The sequence below is a fragment of the Nycticebus coucang genome, chromosome 1 (assembly GCF_027406575.1).
Source record: "Nycticebus coucang isolate mNycCou1 chromosome 1, mNycCou1.pri, whole genome shotgun sequence".
Taxonomy (NCBI): domain Eukaryota; kingdom Metazoa; phylum Chordata; class Mammalia; order Primates; family Lorisidae; genus Nycticebus; species Nycticebus coucang.
In genome coordinates, this window is record NC_069780.1 from 99,664,896 (window position 1) to 99,680,128 (window position 15,233).

General features: G+C 41.3%; 2 protein-coding genes across 2 annotated transcripts in view; both read right to left on the reverse strand.

The window, feature by feature from the left end:
• The window catches only part of TENM3 (teneurin transmembrane protein 3), a 953,923-nt gene that overhangs the window by 813,139 nt on the left and 125,551 nt on the right, over nt 1-15,233 (reverse strand). The window lies entirely within an intron of this gene.
• Nucleotides 10,901-13,124, reverse strand: LOC128581835 (dnaJ homolog subfamily B member 6-like). The gene has a single exon (XM_053585121.1). It carries the CDS (start codon nt 13,106-13,108, stop codon nt 12,113-12,115), a length of 996 nt encoding a protein of 331 aa, XP_053441096.1. The 5' UTR covers nt 13,109-13,124; the 3' UTR covers nt 10,901-12,112.

The following is a 15,233-nucleotide window of genomic DNA, read 5'->3' on the forward strand; positions in this document are numbered from 1 at the left end:
CTTCACGCTAATAATGATGGGAAGTTCAATCAGTGGAAAAAAATAAACTACCAGCAGGCTTTAGATACAAATACAGAGGAGATAAGCGAAAAGGGAGAACAAAACTGTGTACAACCCTACAATCAAACACTCAAACACTATAATATTTTAATAGCCATAGAGAAAATTACCACAGAAGGATATACGAGTGTTTGTGTGTAGCCACAGAAGTGCTGATTTATTTACTAATGCCTTTTTCAAAGGTTGCATTTAAGAACAAAGGATGAAGTACCACTGAACTATCTTTAGCATGAACGGATCCTTTTCCATTTTCTTTTTTCAATGAAGCAGGATTGCATGAAAGGAGGAAAGGTACTGTACTTGATCTTACCAGCTGACAGCAGATGAAGGAAGAATTTCTAACTGCACCCCCCTCAGTGGCTGCTGGCGAGTCACGTGGCTCCTAATTTGCTCTAATACAATGTTGGTGTGGGTGAGTATTTTGACAGCTAAGGAGTGCATAAGGACAAAGTGAGTCTTCTAAGCCCATTTCTTTTGGAAGCATAACCATACACTTATTGAAGCAGGAAAAAAATAAAAAGAGGGAAGAGAGGAAAAGAAGAAATACGTTTTTTTGATCAGGATAATGTGGAAAGCATCAGAAGATGCCAACATTAATACAGTAAATAAATATATTCTCTATGTAGATATGTCCCTGTGATTGGCTAGCATGAGAATCTTTTCTGCCCTATCTCCCAACCCAAATATGAGTTTCTCTTCGAAATTTAAGGAAGATGTTAAATCGTCATTGGTTTGTGAGAACATTTTAAAGAAGCCCCTTTGCCAATGCCAAAAATGTTTTGGCTTTTGAGATTAATTCAAATTCAAACCCTTGAAACTAAAGGAAAGGAAAGCCCAGTGTTTCTAGGGAGCTCCAACTTCCAGGTTTTGATGCTGGGGCTCAGCTGCTTGAATCAAAGTCCTTGATCAGAGTTATAAATTCTTTTCTTGCAAATCTGTGAGGCTACTATGATGCTTCTAAATTTTAACTCAGAATCAGCATCTTAGGAATGCCAACTTTAAAAATGGAAGAATGGTCTACCTTCGGTTTTAGTAGTGCAAATCAGAAAAAACTAATTGGATAGAGCCAAGTGTAAAGGAGTTCCTGGATACACTTAGCCCAAAAGAATGATGGGGGAGCCCCTCTTTCAACTAATAACATATTTCATGCTCTTTCATATGCCTATATATCTGTGTCAAAGCTGGAATAAATGAGCTAGAGATTAAAAATGGGTGGAGCATTGGGAGATGCCAGGAAGAAGCATTTCACTTGAACCTTTCATTTGTGTCAAAATAATTTGTTTGAAATACTGAATTCATGTTCTGAATAATTGGTTTGAAATTCTAGGCTACCAATTTGGGGGCAGAACTGGTTAAAAAAAAAAAATCATCCATCCTTGAAACTGTGAGGCTTAAGGAAAGAAGGAACCGGGAAAGTGAAGTGAGAAGCCCCGGAGGCCCTGGGCCTCTTCAGATGGATAACAAAGCCTGCCAAGGTAGGCACCAGGAATTTAAATTTCTGAAAGATGACTTCCAGAAAGAGGGTCCCTTTATGTGTAGAGACCTATCTTGGGTTTTCTGCCAGTGATGTTTAACAGTTGGAATCCACCATGCAACAGTTCTGTGACTTTGAAAATTATTACCACCAGGCAGGGCCTCCTGGGACTAATCAGAGCCCAGCTGCACGGAGGAGGGACAGACAGAACATCTGGGTGGGGATTAGCAAAAGGGCCTGGTGAGCGGGTGTTGACGGAGAGGCAGGCTCCTCAGAACACCTAGCCCAACTGCTGTGGCAACAAAGAAAAAGTCCCGTCCCTGTCTAGTGAGATGCCTCCTAGAGGTGGATGAACTCTTCCACTTCTAAAGGGACAGTCCCATCTTGCCCTTTGGTGAGGCTCCTCATTCTTTGCGTGTGTACTTAGCATGCACGTGGCCTCAGAATGTTCTCACTTCATATCTTCCCACCTGGCTTTCAGATGCATCTGGGGGGAAATTGGAGCTGCCACCTTCCAGGATGAAAAGCAGAAGGTAGATGTTAATCATCAGAAGTGTCAGGGTATTGTTGAGAACATTATTCTCAACTTAAGTCTAACTTTTCGGTTCTTGTAGAAATCCTTTGCACAGTATCTCAGAATCACAAATTTTAATTTTAAAAGGGATCATAATGAGCTTATCACACTTTCATTTTATAGGCAATGAAAGGGAGGTCTAGAGGGACTAAATGACTTACCTAAAGTCATTTTCATAAAAAATGAAAAAAAAATATCTTGAACGAATTCTCTAGCTCTTAGATTGAGGGGAAAAGTACCATTTCTTTATTTGCCTTTTAATAAATTGCTCACCATCCCCCAACGTTGTCCTCAAGGCCAAGGCTTCCTCTCTCCCATGGATACCTATATGCCCTTGATTCAGAACTCCGGGGTAAGCGGAGTGGGGAGAAGAGCCTGTGCAGGGCCTACTCTGGAAACACAGCGCTTGCCTTTTAAACATAGCAGGGATAATAGCAGAGAGAGCAATTAACTCGGGGAAAGTTCAAGAGAGAGCTTATGAAGAAAAACAGCTATTTCAAACAAGCCTAAGAAAGCCTGGATGCACAACAGACTTTTGGCAGAGGGGACATGATTCAATAAAGTAAAGAGCAAGTTTGAGGTGAGTGTAGAAAGAGAGAGAAGGAAAGTTTAGGTAAGGAATACAGATAGGGAAAGTTGCATAGATGGGATTCAAAGACAGGGAAGGCAAATCAGTTTATTAGAATCTCTTTTACAGTTTGATTCAGAAGGAAATTATTATTTTGTATATGGAATCACCTAAGTCTTTTTACATGTTTAAAGTTGTAAAAATACTGATTTTGTTTAGGGACTCACTAAAAGATAAAAAGTAACCAGCTGACACATATTGTAACAGGCAACCACATTATTTCCACTGATGAGAGATGAAATCTAGCCCGGTTAATAAGTATTTATTAATTTAACAGCTTATGAGAATATGTTAAACCTGCTTATGAGGATGAAATGAATGCCTTATTAGGAATACCATTATGGGTCAAGCAGAAGGTGGCCTACACAATACTCCTGCTGAATGAATAAACGGCTCCTGTGACTGACTTTCTAAAGGAGACGTCAATTGAAACAAGTGACTCAAGTTGACAATGGAACTGTACAAATGACCCTAATTAATGAATTTTCATTAATTAATCATTTTCTTGTTTATGGACATGAGTCCTGTTTGCGCACTGTGTGCATAAATCTGCGTGCATTGCAACCAGTGACATCCACAGCCGGGTACTGATGACACTCAGAGGCCCGCTCTGCTGCGTCTGTCTGTGAGTTCCGGAACAGCATTGTATCTGAGGCTGGGGAAAGTTCTAATTTCCCATTTTTTTTCCCTGCCACTGACTTGGAGACTGTTCACTTGGCAAAGCCCCTAACCAGATCTCAGATAAAACCGACCATTTACAAAACATCAAATCTTCTGCAGCTTTGGATGAAGGATTCTGACCTTAAAAAAAAAAGTTCTAATTCCAAACACCCCTTCTCTTTGTGAAACAATAAACCGATGGCTACTTGCTCATACTCCCTGACAGTACTAATATAGTGTCACTCTTCAAATAAGTTCTTACTTATTGGTTACTTTTTGATGGGTTTATCGGCTGCTAACAAATAATGGATAACTTAGTGAAGTCAGTCATGCCAGGCCAACAGGTGAGAACATCCCTGCGTGGAGTCAGAGCTTTTCAGGTAGGTCTCTCTGGCACATGCAACTGAGACAACTGGAACAATTCTCATGCTTTTATCTGTCTGCCCAGCCCTCGTATTTTTAGGGTACCAAGTGCAATTTCTCAATGTGACGACCAGTCCATATAGGAGCTTAGTGTGAAAGGGTGGTGTTACTACTTCAGTAGGAACTTAGGAATTGGTAAGGACACCCTTGCCTCACATCCCATTAGCTGAGATCAGCTCACTATCTAAAGGCACTAGACGTCAGAGATGGTAGCATTGTCTCTGTAGGTTTTCAGTTTTAACAAGTATCTTTCCTTCTGCCCTGGTAGATTCCAATTTTTTTCAACTTTTCAAAAATGTAGGCAGGATTAACCTGCCTGTCTCCTCCCTCCTCCATATAACACAACCTTGTGTGTCTGATGCTCGCTTACTGGTCTCTTATTTGCATGCATAATAAAAATGCTTTGCTACAAGTACAGCACTCTACAGTATATACAGAGGATGTCAAAAAAGATAGACACATTTTAATAAAGGAAAAAACTGTAGTAAATGTGTAACACTCAAGTCATGTTTGACTTCTACAATTACAAGAGGCACTTGGCATGGCTTGTATCCATCTTTTGCAATCAGTATATATCGAGTATTACAATTTTAATAAAGTCTTTCCTTTCTTAAAATGTGTACACTTTTTTGGCAGCCTCAGTATTTTTAAAATGAATCGGAGAATTATAAATTATTTCAAAAGCTTTAGTGAAATATCAGGATGGTTCTGTATGTGTGGGAGTGTCTTATGTTGCTCAAACATTTTAACCTACAGTTGTGCTTATTATTCTGATTAATCATTTATAAATCCAAATCAAATGTAGAAACAGGCCCCAATAGTAACAAAAGCATTTTCCTTTCATATTCATAAGAACATTTCACTTGGGATTAGCAGTTTCATAAAAGCACAAATATAAGCGTCAATTAATTTTATATTATACAGATGATATTGCAGAGGTAAAATTCTTTGTATTCGCTGGTACATAATTTGGAATTCACAAAACACTTAATGCATCCCAAGAAGAATGTGGAGGGGAAGGAATGTAGGGAGATAACGTCTGCCTTCATATTTTTCAGATATGTCCTAGGTGTCATAATTCCTTAGCTGTATGATTATGGTTCAGGTCTGTTCCACAGGTGTGCAATTTTTTATAGGCGGAATAGTCTGAAACAAGTTCGCAGCATGATTTAATGAGTAGGACCGGGAGGGATCTATTTACTTGCTTAGAGTTACATGAGAATGTAGACCTTAATTCTTACATTTATAGAACATCTTTTTTTGTCATTTTAAATTCATTTTAATTCAGTCTTTTTCATTTAAGCATGCGCCAATGTATTTATAATAAATGAGAATACATATAAACCTTCCAGAACATCTCTGGGAATACGGAATTATATTAATGACACTCTTAATGTCATTTATTTGACATGGGATCTGATTATGCCATTAAGACCTAGTTCCTCTGATACTCACACAGGGATTAGCAATAACTGAATTGGGGAAACATCCCAGGAACTAGGAATAGTTATTTTTAAATTCAATGGTAGAATTCACACGTTTAAAATGGTACAATTCACAGTTCTTCTTCTGGAATGTTAAATCTTGTTTGAGGGGAAATTCATATATTCATGATAAATTAGAAAACAATTTGGAAGCAATCTATAAAATTTATAGAGAGTTTCCGTTTGTGTGTGTCATTCTGAGGCAATTCAAATGAGAAAAATCACCATGGGCTGGTGTTAGTTTAGGCAAAACTTCACAGTGGGGGCAAATCTAGAGGAGAGAGTGAAAGACGCATGGAATTGTTATTAGTACAGAGGGCAGAAAGGAATGGAAGCGAACGTGAGTGTGTCAGGGGGGAAATGGTCCCTAAGAGCGCTGCGAACGGGCAAGAAGCCCTAGGGTGAAAATAAAATGTGATCAGTGCACGAGGGTTTCAGATTTGTTCAAATAAGCAAAACGGAGCGAATGCAGATTTTTAAAAGAGGAAATACATGCTAAAAGTGATTCTATTACTAACCTATAGAACCAGCAGGAAATAAAGAGGTGACACTCAGAAATTAGGTAGTCAACTATTAAAAATGAGAAATGAGGCCAGGCAGGATGGCTCATGCCTGTCATCCCAGCATTCTGGGCAGCTGAGGAGGGTGGATGGCCTGAACTCAGGAGTTCAGTACCAGCCTGAGCAAGAGCAATACCCAGTCTCTATTGAAACACTAGCCAGGTCTTGTGGGGGGCACCTGTAGTCCCAGCTGCTCGGGAGGCTGAGACAGGAGGATTGCTTGAGCCCAAAAGTTTGAGGTTGCTGTGAGCTATGATGCCACCGCACTCTACCCAGGGTGACAGAGTGAGACTGTCTCAAAAAAAAAAAAAGAGAGAAATGAGTTGATGATGGTCCCGATTAGAGTAATGGTAGAGCGAGAAGAGAAGGAGAGACAAAGCAGAAACCCCGTGAAGTGCTTGCACTGAGACTTGGTGGCTAAATGGGGGTGGGGTGGACAGACAGGCGATAAAGGGGACTCAGAACACACAGCTCCTGGGGGCAGGGTAACCTGGGAGACACGGACAGAAATGGGGTACAAACAGACCGAGAGAAGTGTGAACGGAAGGAAGGAAAGAAAAAGGCAGGCATCCCTGGGGTGCAATGAAGCCAAGGAAGAGCCTGAAGGTTGGTAGGAAGGAGGGAATCCCGTCCGCAGCTGCAGGGTCGGGCCTGGATGTCAGGTTTTCTGTGTATTCCTCGGGGGTTGTAAAAAATTAGATCAAAAGGGTTGACTGAGCAGGGCGTCGGTGCCAATGTTTGTTTCTTACGATTGCTGGGCTTCAGTTCTACGTTAGACACATTTTCCTGCTATTAGGGATAAGCGGCCAACTCCTCAGTTTGTTTCTTTCAGGAATTTAGCAGTTCAGCTGAACTAATTTAAGTTTTGGGGCTTATGAACAGCTGCAACTTTGTATTTAAATTTCATCTGCTCCCTGTCCTACTTAATGTTCCAGTAACAATCCATCTTACTTTCAAGTCCGACAATTTCATAGGGGTATTGACCACCCACCGAGAGCGTGCCTTCAGAAGGGAAAGGCCTTTAAGAGCTGTGTTGAGTGAAGCAAAAATGCTTAGATTGTAGTCAATACTATCAGAACCGAACGGGGATGAGTGCAGTGACTCAGAAGAATTATTTCCATTATTACTGATGCTTCAGGAAAGCAATAGTATTCAGGGAAACAATAGAATTTAGGGCACCGTGATGGTCACTGGGACACTGTGGGTTGTGCGTCCTCACACACGAATTTCGGTGGAAACGCAGTTAAACACAGAACAGAAAGCTGCACCAACACTGAAGAATTTCCAGGTAAATGGTTGGAGTTCCTTTAAGTAAAAATTATAAAGAAGACTATATTCTACTTGCTTTAGAATAGAAGACTTCTGATAAGGATTGATTTTACTCTAATAATAGAGTGAGACACAGTTTAGTCTAGCATATTAGAATAAATTGAGTGATCTTAATACTTTTCAGTGCAAAGATGGAAAAAAACCTACAATCAATGTTGACATTCAGAAATCTTTTAATAGTAGCGTAAGTCCTATATATAAGGCTAAGATTGTAACTGATCTATTTTTTTCTCCTTACAACTGAACAGCTTTGTATTTAAGTAGTTTTCCTTTCTTCTTTGAAAATCTGATTCCTATTTGTAAATATTCTGAAGATAAAGATTCCTATTCAGGACAGTCCTGCTTTAAATCAAGGCTTTCCGTGAAGTGACCCATATCTGGCCATCAGGGAACCTGTATCAGGTGATACCACATGTTCACAATCAACCCCAGCATACACCCCTTGGGCTGATAACTAAAATGTGACAATTCTGATAATTAAGCCACCTAAAGCCAGCGGCTGATGTCTCACATTAATTCAAAACAGCTTATGGTGAAACTCAGCGCACTATCCAATTGCCAGAGACGTAGCTGTATGTGCCCTCAAACACGTTGGTGTGGCTTTCATCAGATACACTTGACCTGATGCCTGAAAAAAAATTGTAATTTAAACAAATAAAGGGGGTGGCTGATGGACTGCAGCCTGTTTAATCTCACTAGAGCCCTCTGAAGATGCCTCTTGATTAGCAAGGCTGAGTAGGTCAAAGAATGACATTTTCCAACCAACCTAACCTTCACAGAGAAATTATATTTACCCGTATCATCTATTAAGAGCTAGTAGAATTCATAGGTTTAGTTTATAAGGAAAATCCCAACTAGTTAAAATAATGAAGAAGAAAAATAAAAGCAAATTACTTTGATACTGGTGTATAATTGTAACATTTATATGCACAGATTCCACTAGTAGTAAAGGATGTTAAGTATTTCAGCGCTTTTCCCAAAATGCGACCAAAAAAATGGTCCAATGGGAAGCACAATTCCAAGGGTTGTAGTTTATATCTTTGTTGTTCAGAGTAGGAACAGTCATGAGGACATCACTGATTTTTGGATAAATTTTTAATTACTGCCCATTTCATTAAGTTTTTCACACCTGTTCTCCATCACCACTGTCACCACCATTAAATGGTATGATGAGCCAGGTGTGGTGACTCATATCTGTAATCCCAGCACTTTGGGAGGCTAACTTGAGTGGATTGCTTGAGCTCAGTTCCAGACCAGCCTGAGCAAGAGTGAGACCCCATGTCTACTAAATATAGGAAAACTAGCCAAGTTTTGTGGTGGGCACCTGCAGTTCCAGCTACTTGGGAGGCTGAGGCAGTAGGAATGCTTGAGCCTAGGAGTTTGAGGTTGCTGTGAGCTGTGAGCCACAGCACTCCACCCAGGGCACAGAGCGAGACTCTGTCTCAAAAATAAATAAAATAAAGTAACATTGGTGGTGAGCCAACACATGCCTCAAAAGACATAGCATGCAAATACAGGGTGGTGGTTAATTTTATGTGTCAACTTGAGGGGTCTAAAGGATGCCCAGAAGACAGCTGGGTCAGGGTTTCTGGAAAGATTAGCATTTGAATCAGTTGACTGAATGAAGATCACCCTCACCAATGTGGGAGGATCATGTGATCTGTTGAGGGCCCAAATATAACAAAAAGATGGAGGAAGGGAGAATTTTCTTGTGTCTGAACTGGAGCACACATCACATTTTCTCCCACCATCAAACACTGGTGCTCTTGGTTTTCAGGCCTTTGGGCTCAAACAGGTTCTCCGCCTTTCAGACTTGAGTTGGGACTTACACCATTGCACCCCCACTCCCAAGGCCGTTGGACTGAATTACACCACCAGCTCTGTTGGTTCTCCAGTGTATGGGTGTCAGATTGCGGGCTTCTCAGCCTCCATAAATGCACAAGCCAATTCCTACATTATCCCCCCCCACTCCCTCCCTCACACACACTCAGAGTATGCCCCAAACTGCCCCAAACTGTGCACCCATTTTAGGAGAATACACATAAAACCGTGAACATAAGAAAAAAACATAAGAAAAAAACTGTATTAAAACTGTAATACTCAAGTCATGTTTGACTTCTCCAATTGCAGGAGATACAAGAAACAATATACAAGATAACAAACATTACAATTTTAATACAATTTTTATTATACACATATACACACTTTTTTTTTCCTTTTGGTTTTGTCTCTCTGGAGAACCTTCAATAATATAGACAATGAATTAAAATTTGATTGGCATTTGTTCTTTTCATGGGCTGGCTATCTTAAAACATATTTATAAGCACATCTTCTATCTCATCAGAGTGCAAGGTTGGGAGACGACAGACTAATATTGAGCCTGATGTGGGAAGCTCCTTGGGATTATTGTCTGTGACTTTTCTAGTTCGCCTTTTCCTCGAATGTCTCTATATATAGTCTGCATATCATAGGCACAAAATAGCTTAAAGTTTAATCCCTGAGGTCCTTAAATCAAGGGCATGCTGAGTAGTTTGAAAGAAGAAGAATGATTTGAATTCAGATTTCCGTATCATGTAGCCTATTCTACATGTTTCGAATTCTGAGGCTGCATCTTATCTTCAAAAAGCCAAGGGTTATAAACGTATCAGACGTATCCTGGAGACCGAGAGGCTCATCAGGCAGTATGTAGAAAAGAGACACTGTTCTCGGTTATTACACACTGGAATTGAAATTTTGGAGAATGTTGGAGGAAAGCCAATGCCCTCAGAAATTCTTTAAAGGCGCAGTTGCAGGCATGATTTAAGGCATGATGCAAGGAAACAGCCGTGCCAGTGAAGAGGAATAGAAGGGCGCAGAGCAAGAAAGAGAATGAAGAGAAATCCAACCAAAAAAGGGAGCCAGAGAGTCCTGCAGCCTTCTAGATTAAAAGGCATCAGTGATTCCCTGATGAAGAGGAAATGACATCTTTAGCAACATAACATATTTTGCCAAGTTTATCACTAGGTTTACATTAATAGCCTGGCAAAAAGTTTTAGTTATTAATCCATACTGTAAGTTCTTTTTCTGGCTAAAAATTTACTTAGATACATGTAAAGATAGCCATTTAAATTGGGAAGGTACAACCAGCAACTGATGCTTAGACTCCGGGTCCAGAAGGGATGGTTTGCTCTCCCGGTGCCCATTATTATCAGTCTATGAAACTGGGACTTAGGGTAAGGAAGGTGAGCAGGAAGAAAGACTTCTGAAAGGGTACTGTGTAAGAACTCACAAAATGACACCTTCTGGGGGCAAGGCACGATTGCAAGAGGGACTTTACCTAACAAATGCAATCAGTGTAATCTGGCTTATTGTACCCTCAATGAATCCCCAACAATAAAAAAAAAAAAAAAAGAAAAGAAACAGGGAAGTATTTAAAGTATCTGCTGGGCTCCTACAAGCCAAATTTTGTCAAGGTAGCTATTTTCTCTAGTTTCCAGATTTTATTTACGTTGGCTCAAATAGAAAATTTTCCTCATGGTAAAGGATATTCAAGCAGGTGTCAGGCACTGGGAATAATGTCAGATATTAATTATGCAATTTAGAAATATCACTGAATTAAAATTGATCATTCCCAAAAGCTATTAGCAAGGTATAATATCAAAATTAAGCTAGTAACAGGTATAATATCAAAATTAAGCTAGTAACAATGTAAGATTTTTTTTTTTTCCAGTAACATTTCATTTATTTATGTAGGTAGCACTTAAAAGTACATAATGCATTTAGGGTTACATTTTCCACAAAAACCATCAAATAACAGTCCACTCTCTGCCTCAACACCTGTACCCTCCCCACTAAAACAAACACACGCACTGTAAACTCTCCTGCAAACGTCACCTCAGGACCATGGACTATGCTGGTTTCTGGCTTCCAGCCTGTGGCATCACTACATGGACTGTCTAGATTAAAACTGTGGCATTTTCAGTCACTTCTAAGAGGACAAGGGAAAAGCAACATGAACGACGGATCCTTAGGTAAAAAGGAAGAAAAAAGTCACCAAGGGAGCATGCGAGGAAGAGAAGGCAGTGAGATCCCACCCAGCGCTCACAGGGACAGAAGAGGAAGCCTCGAGTCCTGCAAATGGGATAATCCCGGAAGCGGGACAGAATCTACCCACAATAAAGTAATTATTTTTTAAGGAGGCGACGTTGGTGAGCTGAAATACTTAGTTCAGCCTTCTTGCTCAAGGTAGGATTACTTTCACATGTTGTGTGAGCAGCAGCCTGGGGCTCCCTAGGGTTACCCTCACCTACCGAAGCTACGCGGTTTTGCTTAGCGAAGAATTTTTTGCTAAAAAGAACAATTGTGAGTCAAGAAAAAAGGATGAAATTCAGCAAAAACTGAACAATATTTGAAGTTAAATTTGGGTTACCTGGAGAGGATAAAACTATAACAATAAATATAAGAAATGATTTCACATCTGAAGCAATTCTTGGCAGCTTGCCCTGCGGAGGCTGGAAGCGCCCTGACGGCTCAACGCATCCGCATCGCCCTAAGTACATTCCCAGCGCAAAACACCACCGCCAGCAGGAAAGCAGTCAGCGCAAGCATCACTCTGTTACCTGCCGGGCCCTTACTGTACTTCTAAAGCTAAACCGGTCACAGCAGGGTGCTGGTGACAGCTCAGGAGGAAAACACAGGCGGCGTTAGCGCTGAGCAGAACATGGTTAGGAAGTCGAGGCTGCGTCCCAACGTCCCAAACTTCCATTGCCGCCGCCCATTTCATCAACTCCATCTCCTGACGTCCCGCCCTGACCAGTGTGTAACATGTGTCCAAAATCCTATGAATCCTGATTAAAGAGTGTGGCCTTGTAAATGCTGCTACCTACAGGTGTGCACAGCCACGCGGGGCCGAGTGCCGCGTGCGCGTGCCGGCCAGTGCAGCTAGCGGTTGCCCTTGGCCGACTTCTTCTTCTTCGTCTCCTCTTTCTGCTTCTGCTTCTTCCTCTTGCTACCTTCCTTGACCCCTGCTGCAGACGCGGTGGCCTCCCAGGGCCCGGGGGTGTGCTGGCGCCCCTGCTCGCTGTCCTCAGAAGCGTGGCGGGGTGCGTTTCGCACGGAGGCCGGTTTCGGCGGCTTCAGCGAGCGGGTGCTGGTGGGCTGCGCCGGCAGGGCGCTCTGTCCTCTCCGCATGCGCTCCTCCGCCAGGGCGTTCTCGTCTGCCACACCATTTATTGTCAGGGACTTGAGCTGCCCGTCTTCCTCAACTTCCACTCTTTCTTGACCATTCTCCACGATTCTCTTTGTAGTGATCTTTCTGCCATTAACTATTTTTGTAGAAGTCGATACAGACTTGAAGTTGCCCATCCCACTACCACCAAATGATGTGGAAGAGAATGAAGTCAGACCTCCGTGATCTAGCGACCCAAATGAAGAAAATCCTGCAGGAAATCCCACAGAAAATCCTGTATTAAAAGAAGAAAATCCACTTCCAAAAGGTGGAAATCCACTAAAGCCAGAGAAAAACGACCCTGTTCCTCGGTTTCTGCTTCCTCGGAGACCCCTCTGATTCCCAATAAAGTCCTCAAATGGGTCTTCAAAGAAGTCAAATCTAAAGGGGTCCCTTCCACCAAAAAATTCCCTGAAGACATCCTCGGGCTTACGGAATGTGAAGCCATAATCAAATGGATTGTCCAGATGACTTCCACCTCCTCCACCGTTTAATCCTTCTTTGCCATATTTGTCATAGATGTCCCGCTTTTTAGGATCTGACAACACCTCATACGCCTCAGCTACTTGTTTGAATTTTCTCTCTGCTGCTTCTTTATTCTCAGGGTTTTTATCTGGGTGCCACTTTAGTGCCAGTTTTCCGTACGCCTTTTTAATATCCTCGGCTGAAGCATGTCTCTGCACGCCTAAAACATCATAGTAACCCACCATGTTTTAAATAATTGTTGGAACAGGTCCGAGGACGCGGACGACCAACGGCGGGAAGGAGGGAGGGGGCGGCGGCCCGGGGCTCCTCGCGGCTCCGGCACGGCTGCGCTGGTGGTCACAATGTAAGATTTTTAAAACCACAATTTTTTTTTATTACTTCGAAGTTTTAATTTGAATATGAAACAAAGGCATGTGAAATTAGAAAAAAAAAAACCTAAGAGATTTTCCTTAGCAAAGGTAATGGATAGCTAAATATTAGGTAAAGTATCACAAACTTAACATCGTTTTTTTCTTTCTTAAAATGTGTATAATTTTTTTTGGCACCCTCTGTATTTAAGAAAGGAGACTTCAGAGTAACCAGGGTAGCCAACTAATCTGGTTAGCTGGGAAGCAAAGTTCCATCTAAAGTCCAACTATTACGGCATTGACACCCTTGCTAGATAAACCCGTCACTGTGCCAAGGAAAAATTATCAGTTCATCTAGAATCCAGTGTGAACAATGAGAGTAGTTCCACAGGGTCTTGTCTGGAGAGCATAAGTATTTAATGTGTTTATCAAAATGTGTCATTTCCCGTGAGGGACCAGTTTGCATCCTCCTGTCCATCAGCGAGAACCTTGCCACTAAATAAATGAGCTTCCATTTATTTTCTCTGGGTACCAGAAAGCCCGGCAGCTATGCTCACCTTATGATTGGTATGTGGTTGTTCTCCTGACCCCTCCTGTTAACCTTCTGTTTCCATGCAAAGTGTATTATTTCACTCTAGTATTTTCAAACTGTATATTGCTCCAATTCCTTGTGAAAGGAGGTAGTCTGTAAATAAATAATGTACAAATAGTTTGATGAGTCGCACCACGTCTAGTACTCTGAGTATGATCAGTGAGTCTGCAGAGAAGGGCCTACCAGGGTTGATTCAGAGAGTGGATAAACCTCTTCAGTTTAGCCAAACACACACACACACAACGTGTGCGCATACACATGGCTTCTTGGTACAACATTCTGGTTCCTTGGTCTCCACCCTTGGAGAGCCTACAATTTGGTCAGAGAAACAGGCTTTGGTGCCCGTCATATGAAATGTTAGTTGAACTACACCAGTTATTAAAGAAGAAGAAAAAAAAGAATACTTGCAAAAAATATATAATATTCAATAAGCACAATGGCTTATAAATACAAAATAAAACATAAAACAAACCATTACTTTGAATAAGGACACATCCTCATGTATCAATTTTTAAAAAGCTAAGCTTATAGTTGAAAAATTATTGATTAAGAATGACCAGTGTAGGCTACGGTAAATTTGACACTGGAGGCTGTTTTGAAATCACCTAACCCTCCTCGCATGTAGCTCTTGATCATACTGTTGAGAGCTTATGACACAAATCATCTCTCCCATTTTCAGTTTCACTCATCTACTGGACCAAATCAGAAAAAAGGGTTGTATGAGGTGCATGGATTGTGAAATTATCACTGAAGCCCCTTCCAGCAACAGAAGTTCACATTTAATTATATGAAAATATAAACTGTTAGAGAGAGGAGACCTCAGAAATAATTGGTTTTAATCCTCTAATCTTATCAGTAATGAATTTGATGCCACATGTCCAAGGTATGACCACTGAGGGAGAACGCCAGGGTTTAAACCCAGATCTTCTGCTCCAGGCTTTTGTTCTCCTGGCTGGGCTGTGATGCACTGAAGCAGGGTCACCACCGTGAATAAATCTTCACCTCCAATTCCAAGAAGTGGACGGAGGTGGCAGACTGCAAACAAGCCCCCGTGCTAAGAACAATTGTCTGCTCTGGAATCCTCCGATTGAAATTATAACACTGAGAAAATAAGGGCTCACCCTTTTCACTTTTCATTTAACATTTCTTTTCTGCAGAACCCCAAGAGTACACAAAGTGATGAGGAACAAATGAAATGAATGAGTTCCCAGATCCTACGCAGAGGAATAATTAATCCATTTGCTTCTCATTTTGATTCTGTAGCTCCCTTAAACTTTATTATTAGAGTTGAGCAGATGCCCTCTGCAAAGGGTCCTCCTTATAACACGGTATCGCAACCCACCTCTGCAGGCGAACAGGGGAGCTGCGGAGTCCTTGAAAACATATGTTCTTTTAACTCAACCCTTGAAC